Source organism: Alnus glutinosa, chromosome 3 (genome assembly GCF_958979055.1).
Source record: "Alnus glutinosa chromosome 3, dhAlnGlut1.1, whole genome shotgun sequence".
NCBI classification, from domain to species: Eukaryota; Viridiplantae; Streptophyta; class Magnoliopsida; order Fagales; family Betulaceae; genus Alnus; species Alnus glutinosa.
This window is the reverse complement of record NC_084888.1, coordinates 27,870,407-27,891,567: the sequence shown is the minus strand read 5'-3', so window position 1 is coordinate 27,891,567 and position 21,161 is coordinate 27,870,407. Positions and strand designations below refer to the sequence as shown.

The 21,161-nt window shown below is 36.1% G+C and overlaps 3 protein-coding genes across 3 annotated transcripts; 1 reads left to right on the top strand and 2 right to left on the bottom strand.

Moving 5' to 3' along the window:
• Nucleotides 1-479: 479 nt before the first annotated feature.
• LOC133864746 (uncharacterized) lies at nucleotides 480-1,512 on the bottom strand. Its single transcript, XM_062301158.1, has one exon. The coding sequence runs from the start codon at nucleotides 1,418-1,420 to the stop codon at nucleotides 851-853; it is 570 nt and encodes a 189-aa protein (XP_062157142.1). The 5' UTR covers nucleotides 1,421-1,512; the 3' UTR covers nucleotides 480-850.
• A 6,260-nt stretch (nucleotides 1,513-7,772) lies between these two features.
• Nucleotides 7,773-10,871, top strand: LOC133862577 (pentatricopeptide repeat-containing protein At4g02750-like). Its single transcript, XM_062298417.1, has one exon. The coding sequence runs from the start codon at nucleotides 7,855-7,857 to the stop codon at nucleotides 10,585-10,587; it is 2,733 nt and encodes a 910-aa protein (XP_062154401.1). The 5' UTR covers nucleotides 7,773-7,854; the 3' UTR covers nucleotides 10,588-10,871.
• A 1,968-nt stretch (nucleotides 10,872-12,839) lies between these two features.
• Nucleotides 12,840-15,052, bottom strand: LOC133863767 (amino acid transporter AVT6E). The gene has a single exon (XM_062299853.1). The coding sequence runs from the start codon at nucleotides 14,795-14,797 to the stop codon at nucleotides 13,313-13,315; it is 1,485 nt and encodes a 494-aa protein (XP_062155837.1). The 5' UTR covers nucleotides 14,798-15,052; the 3' UTR covers nucleotides 12,840-13,312.
• Nucleotides 15,053-21,161: the final 6,109 nt, after the last annotated feature.

Here is a 21,161-nt window from a genome sequence, read left to right as displayed (position 1 = left end):
GAGATATTGCCAATTGGGTTGTAATTTAAAGGGAGTACACTGAATTTTTCCAATTACCCTCTTCCTCCATATTTATTTATTTATTTCACCCCACACTAAAAGTCTGGTTCTACTCCTGTTTTTGGTCAATCCTATATTCTTTTCTTGATTTAGTAGGTTCAGCTTGGTAGGTCTGAATTGCATTTTCCTATTGTACTTTAGACGGGTCATTGTCGCAAATGAAGTTAATTTTGTAAAGACACAAATCCTTTAAAGTTTAAAGGTAGAATAATGATATATGGACTCTTGTCCTTTCTTATTCTTTTCAAATGTGATTCAATTTTTAAAATTATCATTAAATTTAAGACGAATTATTACTGAATTTTGATTTAATGATAATTTTAAAAGTCATAAAAAAATAAAAGAAGAATAAAAATCTTGCTTATAACATTATTTTTAAAAGTAATGTTCCATTAAATAAAATTTTCCACTAAATAGGGTAGGAAATTTTTTCCTTCATACATATAAAAATTAAAAATATATATAAAAATCACATACACTTCTTCTGGCCAAGACTCTAAAGACTAGTGCTTTCTTTTCTATCTTTCAATAAAGACATTGAACATACAAAAGCAGGGGAGACAATCTCATTGCTGAAGCAGACCTATGGTGCTAAAGTTTGTCATCTTCATGACCCACCCACCACTAACGATAAAAAATTAAAAAAAATTAAAAAAAAACACATAAAAATCTTCTGAAACACACAATCAAAAGATTCAAAACCCTATGGTGGAAGAACCCAAAAAAACCCATCTCTCACCATTAAAATTAACTCCAGAGATCAGAAAAAAACAACAGAAGGGAAGAAAATTCACGTGGGTTTCAAATCCTGAAACAGAGTATCCCACCTGATCTCTTCGACTCCGGTCAACCAGTACCCATCATCGCTGCTCTCCGTCTTTTCCTCCTTCCGGAGATCATACACCACAGGGCTCGAGTAATTATCAACACGAGGACTCCCATTTGTGAGCAGCAGCCTACCTTGCTTCGCCGTCGCTGTCGTCGTCATCAATCTTTTGTTCCTCTTCAACATCGCTCCCTTCCATCTCGTCCCATAGCCGGGCCTCGGCACAACCACGAGAGCCGACGACTCCTTGGGGCGAGTCCACGTACGGATGTATTTGGCTAAGCACCTCTTCGTCCGCCTGATCGCCACCAGAAGCCTTGACATGGAACGCGGGCTTGCTCCCTTCTCCTTTCTAGCAAGCTTGAGGATCTCCAGCCTGTGTTTGGCTATGGCAATCCCCATGCTCTGTAGAAACTCATGGTTGAAATAAACTATATCTTCTTCTTCGAGCTCGTTGTGGGCAAAAGCAAGACCATACTCGTAAACAAGAGACGGCTCAAGGCCGGTTTTAGATAGCCAAGAGAACCAGTCCATGAGTATATGTCTGTGCTTTTCTGTGATAATTTGAGAGCTAGATGAGAGAGAGATATATATGAAGTTGGAGGTGATGACTTTTCCTTTCGTAAATTGGATGGTGGTTGAAACTTGAGAGGGACTAAAGAAAAAGAGATCAATCGTGTGGGGTATGCATGCCCATGTTCCCTCCAAAAATAAGGCCGAGTGTGATGTGTAATGGTTCGGGGAAAGCGCGTTATTTATGTCAAGTAGTCAGATAATATGAGACTCCTCGTTTATGATTATTTTTATAAATCACTAATTTTATTCGGGCTATTGCTCGACTTTTCAACATGAGATAAGGGTGTGATGTGTAATGGCTCGGAGAAAAGTGTTAACTACGTATGTACTATCATTCTAAAATGACTAATCAATTTAAAGTTTTTTTAAATTTTTTTTATAAAACCTAATTTCATCTAATAAGTAGACAATATGAGACTTATCATAAATTTTATGTAGACTATTCTTCGTTTTCTCAATGTGGGACAAAAGTATTCTATGATAAGACTTGGATGAGTGATACCTAAGGATTCCTTGCGGAAATGTTTGCCATCAATCACGGCTTGGGTAAAGAGAGTAACGTGTCATGTGTGGGACACGATCACTACGTGTTTTTTTGGTGTGAAGTTGGGGCGGGAGGAAAGTGGGAGAATGCATTCCTATTTCAAACTTTGGCAACCTTTTCCCCAAAGTTTGACAAGTGTTTGGTTGTTTGGTTAAACTAAAAGCAAGCCCTTCTCCTTCATTTCTAACCAACAATATGAATTGCCAATGATTTGATGGAACAGCTCTCATGGCTGGTTAATTAGCCCATATTACTGACTGCTATCTTTTTTCTTTTTTAATTTTTAATTTTTTTTTGTTTGTTTTTCTAGCCGCATATATAATTAAGAGTGTCAATTTATGTACACATGTCAAGTTCGAGTCATGTTAAGACATTGATATAACACTATATATGTCAACTCTAATCCGATCTATTTAATTAAACGGGTCAATTTTTACTAACCCATTAATTTAGTATTGAGCTTGTGTCAGATTTGTAAGTCGTGTTGAGATTAACTTTAACCTGACCCATTTAATAAAACATGTTAAAACCTTTAATTCTATTCAATTTGCGGATTAGTTAAAAAATTATCAATTCTATATATTAGGCATAGCCTCTAGAATGCACGTACACTCCAATTCCCCAAGTTTATTCACTTATATGGAATGACAGACATGTCTAGTTTTCTACCAATATTATTACGAACCCCACTCATGCATGAAGTCAATTCATTGAATGGTTGAACAATGTGAAGGAGAGATTTTCGAGGTATATATGCTAGCTAGCTCCTCAATTAACATTAACTTAAGCTAATGGATAGTCAAAACCTTTTTATTTTCAAAAAGAAAAAGGCAGTAACAGAATTGATTATTGATCATGTGGAAAAGCTTTCCCATATATCTATACGAGAATCTGTTCTCTTTGGGCTTTTACAAAAGTAAGAATGCTTGGAAGGAATGCTATCCAAGGTGGGATTTACTTGTTTTCTTGTTTGTATTAGCTAGGTTTTAGTCTGCCATCACTTGCTAATTTCTGGTGTTATATATATCTAATGCTTAAAAAATAAAATTAAGTTGCACCTTTAAACAACAATCTTTCAGTCCATATCGTTTAAGTATAATCTTAACTATGCATATATAAGTTTTTGGGCAACTTGTTTTTGAAAGTCGGTTTTCAAGGATAAGTTTTATCCAAAATTTGTATCATTTGGTGTTATATAAATACGCAACGGATCTTGTAATGCACCTTTCAATAGGAAAAAAAGCTAGATCGAGATTCTTCTTCCTACCTATTTTGATAGATTGTTAGATTCTAAGAAAACATACACATTAGATTATAAGGGAACATAGACTTTACTGGCCCCGCATAGCTTTACTCTTACTCAAACTAAAAGATCGACCAACCACAATTGAAAGACTACAACTCTGCACCATGGTGCTGTACTCAAACTAAAATACTAATATCAATCGAAAGACTACTAGTACTCCCTTGCATGCAAATGTGACTTCATAACATTTGGTATCAAAGTCACCCATCACGTTGAGTATGGGATCAAACACAACTCGTTAAGTATGGGATCAAATGAGGTAGCGGCTTAAGAAACAATAAGATTTACGCGGTTGGTTCGGTTTACTCTTTTTCACTTGATAATGTTACAATATAAAAGACTCCTATATTACAATCAAATCAACACCTTCGAATTTGATTATAGGAGATTACAATTAATTACAATCAAATCCCTTAATATATATAAGCTCCTTGACAACATTCCCTCTCAAGCTAGTTTTTAAAGGTGAGTTCTATCCAAAATTTGTATCGTAGTAATCTTTGATTATTATTTAAATTTGAAAAATTATAAACCAGTAAGGTAACTAACCCTCGATCTGAAAATTCTGTCTCGAGAAAAACCGGATAAATCTTAGGTTAAAACCTGCTAATACATAGTCATAATAATGTCTTAACACCCCACATGGTGGCACATGAAGGCTTGTCGGCTGCTTTTGTGAAAGAGTTTTGGTATCTTCATTTGTTGCGTCAGAATTTGTCTTAACAATTAATTTAGAAAATGCTTCAACACCAACATTTGTCTCCAAAGGAACTAACTAGCACGTAGTTTTGTTTGTGTCCCAATTTTGCCTTCTCTCACATGCATGCCCCTATCAATTACATTTTGAACTTTCTGCAAAAAAGAAAAAAATCTTTTACATTTTGAACTTAAAAGGCTTCACGGACCCAATTGGAGAGTGGAGTACTATTTCCTCGTGAACAAGAGATATTTTCTTTCGGGTAAAAAAGTACTGTTTATTAATGATGAATTTTGGAGTTTTTGATATAAACAAAGACTACAAACTGATTTTTTTTTTTAATATCAAACCACATTGATTAAATTTAAGATATACCCCGTGAATATAACTTTTAGGATATAAATTAAATGATTCGATTCATTTCTTCTTATCAGCTTAAGCTTTTTAATTAATAGTAGCAACAATTTTTATTTTTTGGTAGGGTGTGGACATAATCAATAATACCGCAAGCGAACGACTTTGTAAGTACTTGTCGAAGGTCGCAATTAATTTAATTTTGTGAACTTTTTCTTTTTAAATCGTACGTTTTGAAACCACGACTCCAAACGGACCGACCCTTACTCAATGACCGATTGAATTGGAATGATTTAATTTAATTTACTCATGGGTAGAAAAAAGTAAATTAATCTTTATATCCAACAATATAAATAAAGGTAGAAAAGAAAAACAAGGAAAAAAAAAAGAAGGTCACGAAGATATTTGCAGGAAAAAAAGAAAAGAAAAAAAGGGTGTTTCCATAATGGCTGTCAAATACAGCAACGCTCTACATTGCAAAATCATTGGAATTTGGGCATTAGCTAGCTTGATGTTTTGCTCTTTTTCTAACCTAGTAATCCAGTTAATTTCTAAACTGTCTCATGTTTTCGTTTCCAAAATGTACAAGGTTCATAAAGAGCAGACACCATGATTCAAATCCTATTGCCTATCTCCACTAAAAGTTTTACATAAGTTCCAAAAGGCAAATAAATAAATAAACAAAATGGGGTGGATAAGAATTGATATACATTAAATGGTCCAAAAAAAGAAAAAGAAAAAAAGGTACAATAAATAAAGAGAATATGAGTAGTGAGATTCGAAATTTTCTTTCAAAGTATTTTTTAGTGTACAAACATTGATTAGTTATTTGTTGGGAAATATTCTCAATAGTTAGTGGATGGACTTATTTAATTCATACAAGCTTATTTACTTACATTAATCCAGAAAAATCAGCTACATTGGAAGGTTAAGGCTTAGGCTCATCAAGAAACAAAGGCCAAGACCCATCAAAAAACAGTTTTAAGGCTCATCAAGAATTTCATAAGAATTTTCAGAATTATCTTGAGAGCATCAAATTCTGGGGTACTCGGACTGCCCAGATCGTGGGTGTGACGGGAAGAAATCTCGGAGTCAGTAGATCAGCTCCCGCCTAATCTAGAGTGGACTGTTAAAATCTCATCTATAAATAGGTACAAACCGTCAGATATTCTTCAGATGATTTTATGATTATACAAACTTGATATAAATTCTCTCCAAAGAGACTGACTTAGGCATTGGAGTGGGTCCAGCTGGCACCCCTGGCTAGCTTCTTTGGTATTTGTTGTTTTGCAAGAGAGAAAGAAGAACTTTATAAAAGTATGTGCCACCGTATCAAAAATTGTCTCAACATTATTACTTCAGAAAAAGAAAGAGAAAAAGGAAAAAAATAAAAATAAAAATAAAAAAACCATTGATTAGTTACTCATGCTAACTGACATTTGGTATGGTTGAGATGTCGGTTGATGCAGACATCATAATTGAACCTTAGGAGTTTAATTGCTAGTGTGAGGCTCTTCTTTATTCCACACCTAATTCTTGTTTGTTTAACATAAACACACTTCAAGGGTGGTTAGTAGTGATGTTATGATACTTTTTTCTTTTTTTTTTTCTTAGGCATGCGCATCCAAATGGAAAAGATTTACAAAGGTCGTATGCATACATCTTCAAACTTAAAATAATTAATCTACTGTTCTGGCTTCGTTTGTTTCGACATTCGATTTTTTTAATATTTGGTGCGACAAAAAATAATAGCTAAATCAAAAAATATATTTGATGTAATAAAAAAAAAAAATCTTCTTTAATTTTGAAAAATGATTTCCGTACGTTTTTACATTTCGTAAATTATTTTTTGAGTTTGAGCATCTCTCTCTCAAACCGTCGGACTAATGTCAGCCGTTTTTCAATCTCTGCTGTCGTTTATTTTCCGTACAAGCCAAATACTAAAAATAATTCTTTAAAAAAAATATTTTACGTAAATGCAGACGGAGCTAGCATTAGTGTTAGGTGGAGAGAAAACAATTAGAATACATAGGCCGGCCTCTACTATATGTCTACATGACCAGAAATGATGGTTCTTGAACTGGGACCACGGAAGTCACGTGATAAGGTGCGAAGTTATCATTCTCTTTTGCTACCTAGATAAAAGATTCAGTTGCCACACCTTTTGTGCTAATATATATTTATATATTAATGTTAGATCATGTTTCACATAAAAGAATCCTCGCATGCATACTTGTTATCCTAGCGGTTTTTTTTTTTACGGATTAAGATCGTTTATAATTATTTGTTCGAAATATAAAAAATTCAAGCAGGTGATTGTGAAAGACCATTTATGAGACTTACTTAACTAAGTAAATGGTTGGACAATCCAATTTTTATTTGGTCAGGTAGGTCCTATAAATAGTCTTTTACAATCACCTGTTCAAATTCTATGCACTTCAAACAAATAATTATAAATAATTTTAATCCGTTTTGTTACATTCACACAATTTTCAGTTCCAAAAGACCATTTTTTATTTAAAAAAAAAAAAAAGAAGAAAAAAAAAAGACCTCAATGATAGATTCTCCAAGTCCAACTTCGAAAATCATGATTTGTTTTCTCTAATAACTTCTTAAAGGGTTCACTTAGTTTCCAACGCTTGCCCTTAGTGTGACCATAAAGCAATGTACTGGTCCTTTAGTTATTTTGACACTTACAAAAACAAAAAAGCTCATATTAAGTTGAATTGTTAATTGCTAATTGAAAATGTGTAGGGAATAAAAGATAAGAGAAATGTTATATACCACTTTTTATTCTATAATTATCTCATAATGCTGATGTAGCAGTCTTAACCAACTGTTAGATATATAGAATAATGCTTGGGAACATTTTTTTATCCGGATAAAAAAAAAATTTCCTTTGCATTACTCTCGATATATATAGGGAAATTTTCCGAAGTATCAACGATTTTGCAATCATAACCTCGAATTATTAATTTTTGCAATATCGGTATTCCAAGAATGTTCTCCTTTTATTTCACCCATTTTTTTATTTATAGAAAAGAGCTCTAAAGGCTATATTTTACTTTTATTAACCTATTTTGAATTCTCGGACACTCATGCATTAAAAATACAAGATTAAAATGTGAGATAGTAATTTCAAATTGCACGTTTACTCATAAATTTATCATACATTTACCCGTATGTATATATTTTTGGATTTTTTTCTTTAGCTCGTAGCCATAGATAGATTATGTTAGTTGGTGGTGTTATAATCCAAGCCAAGTCCTTAATTGGCCCAGAAAAGAAAACTTAATGGACCACCAGGCTAGCCGTTCGGTTGGGCCATGTTGCCAGCCTTGGCCCATTTAATCTATCGGGTCTCCGTCCAGAACCAAGAAAACATACTACCGAGACAAATTCGGATTACTTGAACCTCTCTGTCTCTGTCTATCTTTCTCGCCTTCAAACTCAAAGTGAGCTATTGGTTCCAACAATTCCCACTATGTTCAATGATAATACGTCGTCTCTTCCACATCCGCTCTCTCTCCACGCTCTCTCCTGTCCTACAAAATCATCTCTTCCAATGCAACAAAGCCATCAAAGATCTTTCCAAGCTCGGCCGAGTCGCCGAGGCACGCCAATTATTTGACTCAATGCCTCAACGAGACCCGGGATCCTGGAACTCCATGATTTCAGTTTACACTCAGAACGGCCTCTTACACGAAGCACAAACGCTCTTCAATGCGTTTCATGGCAAGAATGTGAGAACTTGGACAATTCTGTTAACTGGGTATGCGAAATTCGGGCTTGTCAATGAGGCTCGGATGCTCTTTGATGCCATGCCGGAGCGTAATGTGGTTTCTTGGAACGCTATGATGAGTGGGTATGTGGAAAATGGTGATTTGAGGAGTGCTAGAGAGCTGTTTAACGAAATGCCTGAGAGAAACGTTGTGTCGTGGAATTCGATGATTACAGGGTATTGCAATTGCGGTATGATAAGGGAGGCGTATGAGTTATTTGAGAAAATGGGGGAGAGAAATTTGGTGTCTTGGATGGTTATGATATCCGGGTTTTTTGAGACAAATGAGTATGGAAAAGCATGGTGTCTGTTTTTGATGATGATGAGAAGTGGGATGAGGCCAGACCAGGCAGTATTGATTGTAGCTTTATCAGCTATAAAGGGGTTGAATGATTTAGAGTTGCTTGAGTGTTTGAGGACGGTAGCAATCAAGACAGGGTACGAGGGAGATGTGGTTGTGGGGACTGCGATTTTGGATGCCTATACCAGGAATGGGAGTTTGGATAATGCGATTAAGTTCTTTGAGATAATGCCAAATAGGAATGAGTACTCATGGACCACAATGATTGCAGCATTTGCACAGTATGATAGATTTGACAATGCAATTGATTTTTATGAGAGGGATCCAGCAAAGAATGTTGCTGCACGGGCAACAATTATAACCGCATATGCTCAAAAGGGAAGGATGTATGAAGCTAGACGTATTTTTTATGAGATTTGTAACCCCAATGTGGTTATGTGGAATGCTATGGTTGCTGGGTATGCTCAGAATGGAATGCTTGAAGAAGCAAAAGATATTTTTTTGCTTATTCCTGTGCGGAGTGCTGCTTCTTGGGCTGCAATGATTTCTGGGTTTGTACAGAATGGACAAAGCAGAGAAGCTTTAGAGTTGTTTGCCGAGCTTCATAGGTCAGGAAATGTTCCAAATCATTCGAGTTTTACTAGTGCTCTTTTTGCTTGTGCAAACAGTGCAGATTTTGAGAGGGGTAGACAGATACACTCGCTTACCATTAAAACAAGGTGTCAGTTCAATTCTTTTGTAGGAAATGGGCTGATCTCCATGTATGGAAAGTGTACCAACATCGAGGATGTATCCCAGGTTTTTAGCACAATGTTTGTGAGAGACACCGTATCTTGGAACTCACTCATTTCTAGGCTTTCGGAGAATTGCATGTTGGATGATGCTCGAAAAACTTTTGAAAAGATGCCAAAACAGGATGTGGTATCTTGGACTGCCATTATTTCAGCTTACGAGCAAGCAGGGCAAGGAGATGTTGCCTTTGAATTTTTCCTTGACATGTTAGCCAGAGGAATGAGACCGAACCAAATTACAGTTACAAGCCTCCTAAGTGCTTGTGCGAGCCTTGGTGCAATCAAGCTTGGGCAACAGGTCCATACCTTTACATACAAACTTGGAATTAATTCTTGCTTGTCTCTTTGTAATGCTCTTATAACAATGTACTTTAAGTGTGGTAGTCTTGATAGCCTTTGTGTCTTTGAAGAGATGCCTGACCGAGACATAGTCACATGGAATGCAGTTTTAGGTGGCTGTGCACAGAATGGACAAGGCACAAAAGCGGTTGAGATTTTCGAACAGATGGAAGCCTCAGGAGTTATTCCCAACGAAATCAGTTTTCTTGGGGTTCTTTGCGCTTGTGGCCACTCAGGGTTAGTGGATAAAGGGTGGGCCTATTTTACTTCCATGAGCCGAGATTATGGAATTACCCCGTTGGTTTATCACTATACTTGTATGGTTGATCTCCTTGGGAGGGCTGCACGGCTTTCTGAAGCTGAAGCTCTCATCCAAAACATGCCTGCAGAACCGGATCTTGTGATTTGGGAAGTACTTCTTGGTGCTTGTAGGATCCATCGAAACATGGAACTTGGTCAGAGAATTGCTGAAAGGCTTTTCCAGATGGGGACAATGAGATCTGGAGCCTATGTTTTACTATCAAATATATATGCATCTCAAGGTATGTGGGACAAAGTATTGGAAATAAGGCAAGCAATGAAAGATAGGGGAGTGAGCAAAGAACCAGGAATCAGCCGGATTGAGATCAAGAACAAGTTGTACTACTTCCTTATGGGGGACAAGACACATCATGAGATTGGAGAGATTCACTCAACATTAAAGAACTTGTATAGCCGGTTTAGAGAAACAGGTTATGTGCCGGATACAAATTTTGTTCTTCATGATGTGGAAGAGGAGCAAAAACAGGATGAGCTTCTCTACCATAGCGAGAAGCTCGCCGTTGCGTATGGGATCTTGCGCGTGCCGAACGGAACACCAATTCAGATCATGAAGAATCTCCGAACTTGTGGCGACTGTCACTCATTTATGAAATTTGTTTCTGATATTACGAAGCGTAAGATTGTTATTCGAGATGGGAGTAGATTCCACCATTTTAGGGATGGCTTGTGTTCTTGTGGGGATTATTGGTAAGCTAGCAGATACCTTTACTTCTAAACAAATGGAGATCAGGAGTTTAAATGTAACCCAATGTGTGCTGGGTTTTATTCGGATTAAAGGTTGATGGTCATGCATTCATGATCACGTGAGCTTCAAAAATTACGAAACATATACTTCATAATTTTTCCAGGAAATTATTTTCTGCATCGAGGATGATACAGACTTATTGAGATTTTAACTTTCCCTTAGCTGAACAACAGTTAGGGATCCAAGTTAATATCAATTCTTTCTATACAATGCACTGTTGTTCATCATCCTGTTAAAAGGTCCAGTTGTTATGCTTGTCCACTTTCTTGCCTTCATGAAATTTAGGGTTAAATGTCTTTGATGTACATGTAGTAAGGCCTAATATCAATCGGTTACCTCGGTTTAAAAAAGTATCACATATTGTACTTGTATACATCCAATAAATGTCGATGTTACTTCTGTCTAATATTTTAATGGCATGCGACGTCAAACCAATCAATAATTGACACGTGTGGTGTCTTGTATGCCTCACTAATATTATTTAAAAATACAGTATAATTTTTTTTTTTTAAAAAAAAAAAAAAAAAAAACTTAAAAAAGGAAAATAAATAAACAAATAAAAATGTTGGGGGTGGCTTGGCCACCCTTGTTCAGCAAGGGGGTGGTTTCGCCCACCCCTGTTCAGTAAAGGGTTTGCTTCAGCCACCTCTTTTTTAAAAAAAAAGAAAAGAAAAAGAAAAAAAGGGTTTGGCCAAATGGGAGTGTTACGTTTTGAAAGGCATTGACGTGGATCGCAACATGGACAAAAGTACAATATGCGTTTATTGGATGCATCCATGTACCACTTGTTATACTTTTTGAAACCGAAATAGCTAGGGGTGTAAGATGAGTCCAGCCGCTCGTGAACTTGGCTTTATTAAACTCTATTTGGTCTTGATTCGGATAATAAATGAGTTGTTCATTGACACAATAATATATTCGAATATTAAACGAGACATACTCATATAAACTTGGTTTGGCTCAGATAAGTTGTATAAACTCATATTAATTCATTTTCACAATTTTTTTAGTATTATTTTAATTTTGTATATCTTAATTAAAAGATAATTATCCTCATAATATGATAGATATAACTTGAATTATTGTTGTTGTAAGTTTAGTTTTAGAGATTTGTGCGTACATGTGTGTTTGCGAGTATGTGGATATATATGTGTGCGTGCACGGGCGTGTTTGTGTATGTATAATGAATTTGTATACATACATATAAACTTGAGATTAAATTATTCAAGACTCTAGTTCATTTATTTAATTAACTCAAACAATAAAATTTTAACGATAATTAATTAATTAATGAATAGTATGGATTTACGAAAAGATAAAAAATCATGATATCTATTTTATATAAAAAATGAATAAGTTAATTAAGCAGCTCGTGATAAGCTCGAGCTTAACTTATATTCGAAAAAAATTAAATGATCCAAACTTGAACATTTAATGTTCAGCTCGACTCGACTTGAATACAGCCCTAGAAGTAGCCATTTGATAAAGAGTTTTACCATAGGTATTAAAAAATGTATTAACCCTACAATTTAAGAAAAATTACTTATCTAATCCCTGGGTTTGCAGTTGAACCAAACTGATCCCTAAGGTACCAAAAATATCCTGAAGGTCCTTGGGATAAAATGGTTCCATGTTTGATGGAAACATTAAATACACATGGATTCACAATCAATCATCGATTGATATGTAGTATAGTTGATGGCTCACGTTTGTTGTTATTGCAAATCTCATACCCAATCGAAAAGGAAAAGGTCTTGGAATCGACTTAGAGAAAACAACTGCTTTTCTGCTAGCGAGTACAGTTCAAGCGGATGGAGGGTGCTTCTCAGCTAGAGTTGGGGCTGGAGGGTGCTTCTCCTTCGTCAAAAGGGCATTCTCAGGCTCAAGTTGTACAATCTTTTTTTTTTCCCCTTTCCGATCTGAGTTCATTAGTAGGACTAGCTTGCCGAATATAGGAACTGGATTGTGGTTACCTTTGCTGTAAGCTTTTATTTGTAACTGAAGGTGGTGCTTTATACATTCTATGGAGAGAGAGAGAGAGAGAGAGAGAGAGATTAACAACGTCGGAGACAAACCTAGGTATTGCATAATGTTTAAAACCAGGGAGAAATGTTTTGGAGCTCCCTTCATGCATGGATTGGGATCAACAACATACCAACAATGAAGGATTATCGAGTATAACATGATAACCAGAACACTAGGAGAACAGACTTTGTATAAGAAATGGGAAATGATGCCTGCCAATGTGAACTAAAGTATCCGTTCAAACAGCAGCATTGTTTCTAAATTATACAGTTACAACAGCCCCTCCCGTTAAGAAATTAAACGTGGGACTAAGGAAAAGTATGGCATGAATCAATTTGCAATATTTACAACAGAACTTACATGTGGTGGCTCCTTCAATGAAGATTCTCCTCTCAACATCCCTGACATGTAGACTCCGCCTGTCACAGTTCTTCTGAAGCATAAAACGACATTGTATCCGGAACATTAGCGCACCCCTCGGATCTTTCAATCATCACATATTGAGGAATTGTGTTTTATTAAACCTCCCTTATCAAAGATCCATCCCTCACCCAATTTCATTTAAATTTTCAAATCAGGTAGGACACAAAGCAACATTGAACAGAGAAGCCTTGCAATACCAACCCTCAAATTACTATGAAAAGGATCACTCGGATTGGCTTTCAATGCCATAGATATTGCCGATCACTCCAACAATGCCAACTACTATGGCTAATACTAACATCAGCCAGGACAAGAACTTTTCGCCAAAGCTCAAACCACCCCCTTGCTTATTTAACCTTAATGCTATAAGAGATGGGAATATAAAACCCAATGACACTGCTGTTGTTGCCCCAGTAAACTTGAAAGCTGTCCAAATGTTGGGAATCATAGTGGACCCGAAATAAATAATTGCCAACAAAACCACTGTCAAGCCTAAAGACCTCTTCCTACTCTCTAAGAGTGGAGGGGATCCCTCAAACACCAAGGAATCCACTGTTTGCCGCAGGGAAAAATGAACAACAGGGAAAACAAGAATCAAATGAAGAATGTATCCAACCCGGACAATATAGTTCAATGCGGAACTGAAACGAATCCCGAGGTCCTTGTCAAAATTGGTCAGCACATCAGATTCAGTATCCTCCCCAAATAATAGATACCCTGATATGGCTGTAAAAGCATAGACCACAATGCAAACAGCAGTCGTGATCCTCCCCACCCGGTTCATCTTCTGAGGAGACCGCCCTTCAAGCTCATTATATATAGGCTGAACATTGAAATGACAAACATAAGCATTCGTCATGATGGGAACCACCACAAGTAAGTCCAGAATAGCCTTTTTTGACCCAAAATCCGGACCCATCCTTGGAGCCTCAATGTGCCCTTCGACAAGCTTAATAAACGCAATAACACAGGCAACCACAACAAACACAACTGCAAGAGCAACCGAAGCAGCCGAAGTCAAGCTCAACGAATCAATCCTCTCTAAAGCACAAAGTGGAGCAAGAAACAGAACCAGCACAACCAAAATCACCAGCTTCCTTTGATCCCAAACCCCATTTCCCAACCACTGATCGAATACCCCCACGTGATGAACCGACCCCGACATGACATCCCCCATTATAATCAAATACACCACCAACACGCCTGCATTGTTAACAATCAGACAGATCTCTGATAACACCCTCGCTGGCCTCCCCATCGCGCGTTGCACAACCTCACCGTAAGTAGCGGCCTTACACAATGCTGAAAACCTCACCAACAATTCGACACTAATTTCCGACAAAATACCCATCAAAATTATCAAAACAAACCCCAAAACCAATCCAAGAACCTTCATTGCAGCCGGGAGGGCCATAATCCCAGCCCCAATAATCGAAGTGGTTAAATTAAACACAGCCCCAGAAATTCCAGACCCAGTTTTAGACCCACCATCAATAAGAGGATAATGATCAAAATCAAAATCAAGATCATTATCAAAACCATCATCACCATCACCCACTTTCTTGGAGGAACGTAGGTAACCTCCTTCTTCATCCAAAGGTAGCAATTTGAAATGGGTTTTGGGAGGAGATCTAGGGTGTTGGGGATCATTGTTGGATTGTAATTCTAGATATGGATTTTTGGGTATAGAGGAATAAGTGCTATCCATTTCTATATGATAGAATTAGTGCAATAAAAATTGAGCAATCTGAAACTGAAATTGCAGATCTGAGAATGGAAGATGGATGTGAAAACTTACCAGACTATGAGGATGGAGATTTTCACTCCGTGGAAATGGAAAGAGAGCGGAGAAACCCTAGATCTCACAGTCAACGGTTTATCCCTCTTCCTCTCTTGTTCTGGCCAATGGAAGGCACGGAGGAAGATAGGTACAGGATTTGTAATTTTTCGGTGACAAATATGTTTTGCTATTGGTCAACGAGTTCGTCTACGGTCTATCCGGCTCCCTCTCATCCCACTTTCATCCAACTTTCGTCCCTACGTGGCACTTTCTTTTTTCTTTTTTCAAAAAAATGAAATTACATTTTACTCTCACCAACTACTACCCTCCGTTAATATGTTCTAATGAACTGCCAACTCGATCATAAAAAAGTATTCAATTATCAATTTTGCTCATTTTCACCCTTTTCGTCAATCATTCCCGTTAACTTGAACGGTCAACCCATCACATGACCATCACATACATTTTTATTAGGTTTTCTTCATATTGTGCCCTCACTTTCAACAACCCAAGATTGTATCGTCTTCTTTGTAATACCAAGATTGTCAATTAGACAGAAAGAGTTAAACATAATGTGTAATGTGTATTGAGTAGAAGCTTAATAGTGAGACTTTTCTTTTAGACTTGTAATTTTAGATGTATGAAAAATATCAACATAGAGCCCGATCTCTATACGTTATTTTCTATTTAAATTTATGATATAGAATTGGAGAACGAATATGATATTCTTCATTGTCTTCCTCTTGTTTGTAGTCCTGGAATAAGAGAAAAAAAATATTGATTTTTAATTATTTATTTACAAGAATTGATAAAATAATGTGCATTGAATGGGAGCTTAATAATGAGACTTTTCTTTTAGACTTGTAATTGGGGATGTATGAAAACTTACGATCGTGCAGCTCTAATTCGTTTGGCAATGAAAAAGAATATTTGATTGTTTTTTACTTTTTTACTTTTTTAAAAAACAAATCATATTTTATTCAATTTTTTAAAATTTTATCTCACAAAGTTAAACTTCGAAATTCACACAGTGAATTAGAATTATATTAGAGTCTTGCCTTCTGGAAGTCAAAAAAACTAGCCTTGCTTCTTTAAGTCTTTAGTAAGCATTGACTTGTTTGCATATTTAGTGGTTTGAGGTATTTATCTTTTTTTTCTTTTTAACCCATCTATTCAAACTGCATTTTCTCCGTTCTTGGCATGTCTTGCAGTTCCCCTTGCTGTCCAGAAGTGGAGTTTAGAGTGTTTGTAATGAGCTCCTCAAACTTTCCTCAAATTTTGGGGAAAGAATACTCTTTTTGAGAACGTGGGAAGGGTAATAAACAAATGGAAAATAAGAAGAGACGAGAGGAAGTTGCCTCAGCAGACCAGACGAGCCATTTCAGCTCTCACCAAATTTACTATAGTAAAGACGAGTTTGTTACAGACACGATTTTGATGAAACTTAGCTGATTTTGACGATTTCCTCACTTTGACGAGCTCATTACAAATGCTCTAATGAAGATGTTATTGGAGAGCTTTCTGGCGAGGATGAGAAGAAGTGTGTTTTGCAGAATGATTGCTACATAACGGCATTTGAGTTTTATGGTCTTGTGTGTTGAGTAATATGGCGTTGCTTATCCTGCTTATAGAGTAAGTTATATTTCAGAGTTCTTGTTTGGTACCACATTGGTTAAATTTGCTCTATTGATCTAATATGTTTTCTAATCCTTGGATACTTGACAATTATCTTCTTTGTAGGACACATTAACACAAAAGTGAATAGTTGGAAGTCACTTTTGGCTACAGCAGGTTCAGGAGACCCTGGGAGGTGTAGGCTTTGTGGTGGATCAAGGCACTTTGAAATGCTGCTAATGTATATTCTTGTTGTATATATTGGGACTGGATGACACTTATTGTATGTACTTGTTCCAATGTGAATGCATTTTGATGTAACTTATTGTATATACTTGTTCCAATGTGAATGCATTTTGATGTAATTAATAATTATGATCAAACATTTTGGGTTGATGAATTATACAGAGACAATAGAATTTCTTGAATAATTTTGTGCGAAGATAAGACCGGTACACATTGGAAAGTTTGCAAGATATTGGAAATGTTGATTAAAAATTTGGTATTAGTTCCAAGCGGAATAGAAGTATTGGATGTAGGGGAACATGTATCTACATCTCAACTATTATTTGGAAGAATTCATAAGTCTGTTGGTAATTTGAGAGGTTTAAGAAGTTAGAGAAAGTTGTTAAATTGAGAGTGAAATTTGTAAGGCATGTATAAGGTAGGAGTAATGCTACATATCACATTTGTGTCCCCCTAAAATTGATGTGGCGCTTAAAATCACAATTGGATCAAAATCTGGTAGTGGTCTATTATAAATTCAATGGTGATTTTAAGAGGCACATCAATTTTAGAGGGACACACTGGTGATATGGTCAAATTGACTAACTCACTAGTTGAACTTAGAACCTATAAATTTTGGCATTCTCTCTAGGTTGTAGCACAAGCTATAATAAAAGTATATAAAAAATCAAAAAATCTGGATTCAATAAAGATCCACTGCTAAACATGCTTAAAAATGTCTTGACCTTGTCCTTATAGAAACAGTCAATGACCAATTCATTGCGGAAACAGACGGTCACTAATGGACTAAGTGAAAGAAAAAATGTTGCTTCTTAGGGAGAGTGTATCAGATGAGTGACTAGACCTTACTAAGATAAGGTTTGACTTTTGACTGATCTAACATTGAATTTTTCTCTTGTTTAAAAAATTCAGTTGTTGTAAATCATATCAGCGAACATTATACCTTATTGAGAAAACTTTCACACATACACGCATAGTATGAGTTAAGTCATCTATTTAAAATTTCTATATGTAAGGAAATTTATGCTTATTAAATACTTAACTCTTAATTATATCTTTGCATATTTTTTAAGGGATAATTGCACCGTTGATCTCTGTGGTATGCCATAATTATTTTTCACTCCCTATGGTTTAAAAAGTTCATGGGAGGTTCCTGTGCTATGCAATAATTACGTTTTACTCCCTGGGTCGATTTTCTGTCCACCATTTTGACGGAATCTGTTAGCTCTATACGTCAGCGCCACGTGTTGCCAATAAACTGGCGACACGTGTCCATCTTAATAAAAAAATATAAATTTATTAAAAAATAAATAAAAATACTTTTTTTAAAAAAAAAAAAACAAAAACAAAAAGAAAAAGAAAAAACGGGAAGCAAAGGGAGGTGCCCAGCCACCCCTTGCTGCTTTTTTTTTTTTTGTTTTGTTTTTTGAATTTTAATTTTTTTTAAAAAAATAAGTATATTTATTTATTAATAAATTTATATTTTTTTATTAAGATGGACACGTGTCGCCATCTTATTGGCGACATGTGGCGCCGACATGGTATTTGACGGAATCTGTTAAAAAATTTAACAGAATTTGACGCTAGAGATCGATTTGTAATTATTGCATAGCACAGGGACCTCCCATGAACTTTTTAAACCATAGGGAGTGAAAAATAATTATGGCATACTACAGGAACCAACGGTGCAATTATCCCATTTTTTAATTGCTATTTGACTGTCATATCAGTTATTTACATATGCATGTTCTAAAGCTAACTTTAGGAGAAAAAAAAAAAAAAAATTCATGCAAATTTTCCTCTGTTTTCTTCTTCCAATGTGAAACTTCTAGACGAACCTGTTCTTTGGTCCGGATGTGCGCAGCTCTGTCGATCAATGATCTGGCAGTATGTCGTCCGGACAAGTGAGTAACACGTCTGAACGCAAGCCCATTACTTTCTCAGCCAGCCGCACATCACTATTTTTTTTTTTTTTTTTAATTTATCCTGTCATGTTGTGTGCATTTTCTCGCGGTTTTCTCCTGAGATTTTGGCATTTTCTGCACATTTCTTCTCATTCCATTGTTTTCTCTTTGGTTTCCTTTATTCTTTTAAGTTGTTATACTTTTTAGAATATTGGAATATTGACTAGAATATTTTTTTTGAGATATTATGCATAAAAATCCTATTTTGTCTGTGTGCTGAGTTGGTATTGATATACTTGTGCATTTTGGATTGCTATATTTGCTTATGTATTTTTTGGGCATCCAATTTACAGCCATTATAATACCAAAAATTTTCTGGAATTAACATGATCTAATCTTTCTTTGTGGTGTTATTTTTGGAAATATTTTTGTTTCAAGAATATGTCATCTAGCGGCTCCAAGTAGAGTATCCAACAGATGGATCCTTTGGAAAACAGAATGTTGTTGAAATCATATGCTCAAATTCCAAAGGTCTTAGGATTTATATGAGCTTATTTCCCCAGCTCATGCAGAACCTTCCGTAGCATCCTTCTTTAGATCTGCACCAGTTAGAGGTGTAGTGGTGAATCTTCTCATTCGTCTTGCAGACCAGTTGACTAAAGATTTCAATATGCAGATGATCAGTTTTAGGCTTTGCAGACTCAAGTAACTGAAGGTGTTCAATCTTTGCATTCTCGGCTTCAAGAGCTAGAAGCCGAAGTGGCACAAATTCAGATTAATGAACGGATTTCTCTCCGTCACTTGGTTTTAGTAGATCAGCAGGATTTGGTGCTTTGAGGATTTTTGCTCCTCTCTATCAGTTGTTTTACAAACTTCTATTATTTGGGCTTTTTACAATTTTTTTTATTTTCCTGTGTTTGGACTTTAGAACTGTATAACTATGGTCTTTAATACTCTGTATACCCTTTGTCATTTTGAGACAAAAAGGGGGAGTAATTTTAATTTGACCAGGATTGTATGTTTAACCAGTCAAGTAAATTTTGTCCCAGAATGGCCAAAGGGGGAGTTTGTTGGTTTTTAATTGGCTGTATTCTGTTTACAAAATCACTATTATATAAGTCTGCTGCCTTAATAGGGATACCGTATTTTTTAGAGTCTTCAAAATATTCATGAGTTAATTTCCTTAACATAGAATGCCTTAATATGACAAGTATCAGTGTTATCAGCTCAAGAAAGACAATTTCTAGGCATCATGAAGATTCTGCACAGTTTACAGCTCAGCAAAGTCGGTTCCCTATTTACCGTCCAGACGGCCTAGAGGAAGCGTCCAGACGCCCATCAGTGTTCGAAGAAGTGTCCAAACACCTCAGTAGACACCAACCACATGGAACTCATGTTCGCACAGATGTTCGGATAGCCCAGCAAACAGCACCTCCCAAGAGCACCTGTTTGCGCAGGTGTCTGAATGGCAAACTGGAGGCTACGAGCAGTGCACATTGCAAGCAACCGTCTGGATGCTAGGGCTATACCGTCCGGACTCGATGACTGAAGATTAATGAAGAATCGTGTGTTTTGAAGTCAGTTGCTGCTTGCCATCTGGACGCCTCCCAGAGAACTCCAAATCATACTTGTATTAGGTTTTCTATAGCTTATAAATAGAAGTCTCTAGGTATGTAATATTGAGTGAATTCGGTACTAAATTCCTTTGTACTAAGAGAGAGTGTTTAGGCAGAAACAGAGATATTTGCCAGCTCTCTTGGGGTGGTTTTTGTGTGATTTGATCAATCTTGAAGTGAAAAGTGATTTTTCTCTGAATTGAGTTTTCACTTCGTTAACAAAATATTTGTTTTATTTAAATTCTGCATTTAAATATTTTGTTACACAATTGATCACACACACACGTTAAATTATGAGTATATTTTATTTTTCAAGGTGCTCTTGGTGGTTCGCGTTCGCTAGGCCGTCTGGTCAGGTAGCGAACAAGAGCTCTTGGTGGTTCACGTCATATGGGCCGTTCGGACAAGTATCAAACTCTGACTTTCTATGATTGGCGTCTGAATGCTGCTTCTGCCCGTCAAGATGGTCTGTAAGGAAACCGATTTTGCTGAGCTGTAAAGTTTTCAGAAGTTATTATATCCTTCTCTGGAAGATATATTGCCTCGTGCAACCTTTTCCTTTCTTGATCAATTGCCTTGTTAAGTCCTTTCCATTCTTGATTAAATATTCTTCAATAAGGTCTTTTGGAATTACGGTGTCCCTAATAAGACAGTGTTTTTGTCGACAAAATGTAACCAATAAAATAAACAAACAAATGAAAATTGAGAGCCAATTTTATTTTGTGTTGATAGATGTATGACGATTGCTTTCGATGATTTTACATGTGTTGAAAGTATGCTTTTTAAAAGTGATGTTAAATCAATGGTAGATTTTATTGTAAAATCGTGGCAGAAAATGGAGAAGTCGGCTCATTGTGAAAACTTAGTGATTTTTATACTTGCTGAGCGCATGGACTCATATTTCCGCTTATG

Coding starts and splice junctions, on each gene's coding strand:
- LOC133864746 (XM_062301158.1), bottom strand. CDS start 1,420: ATGGACTGGTTCTCTTGGCTATCTAAAACCGGCCTTGAGCCGTCTCTT.
- LOC133862577 (XM_062298417.1), top strand. CDS start 7,855: ATGATAATACGTCGTCTCTTCCACATCCGCTCTCTCTCCACGCTCTCT.
- LOC133863767 (XM_062299853.1), bottom strand. CDS start 14,797: ATGGATAGCACTTATTCCTCTATACCCAAAAATCCATATCTAGAATTA.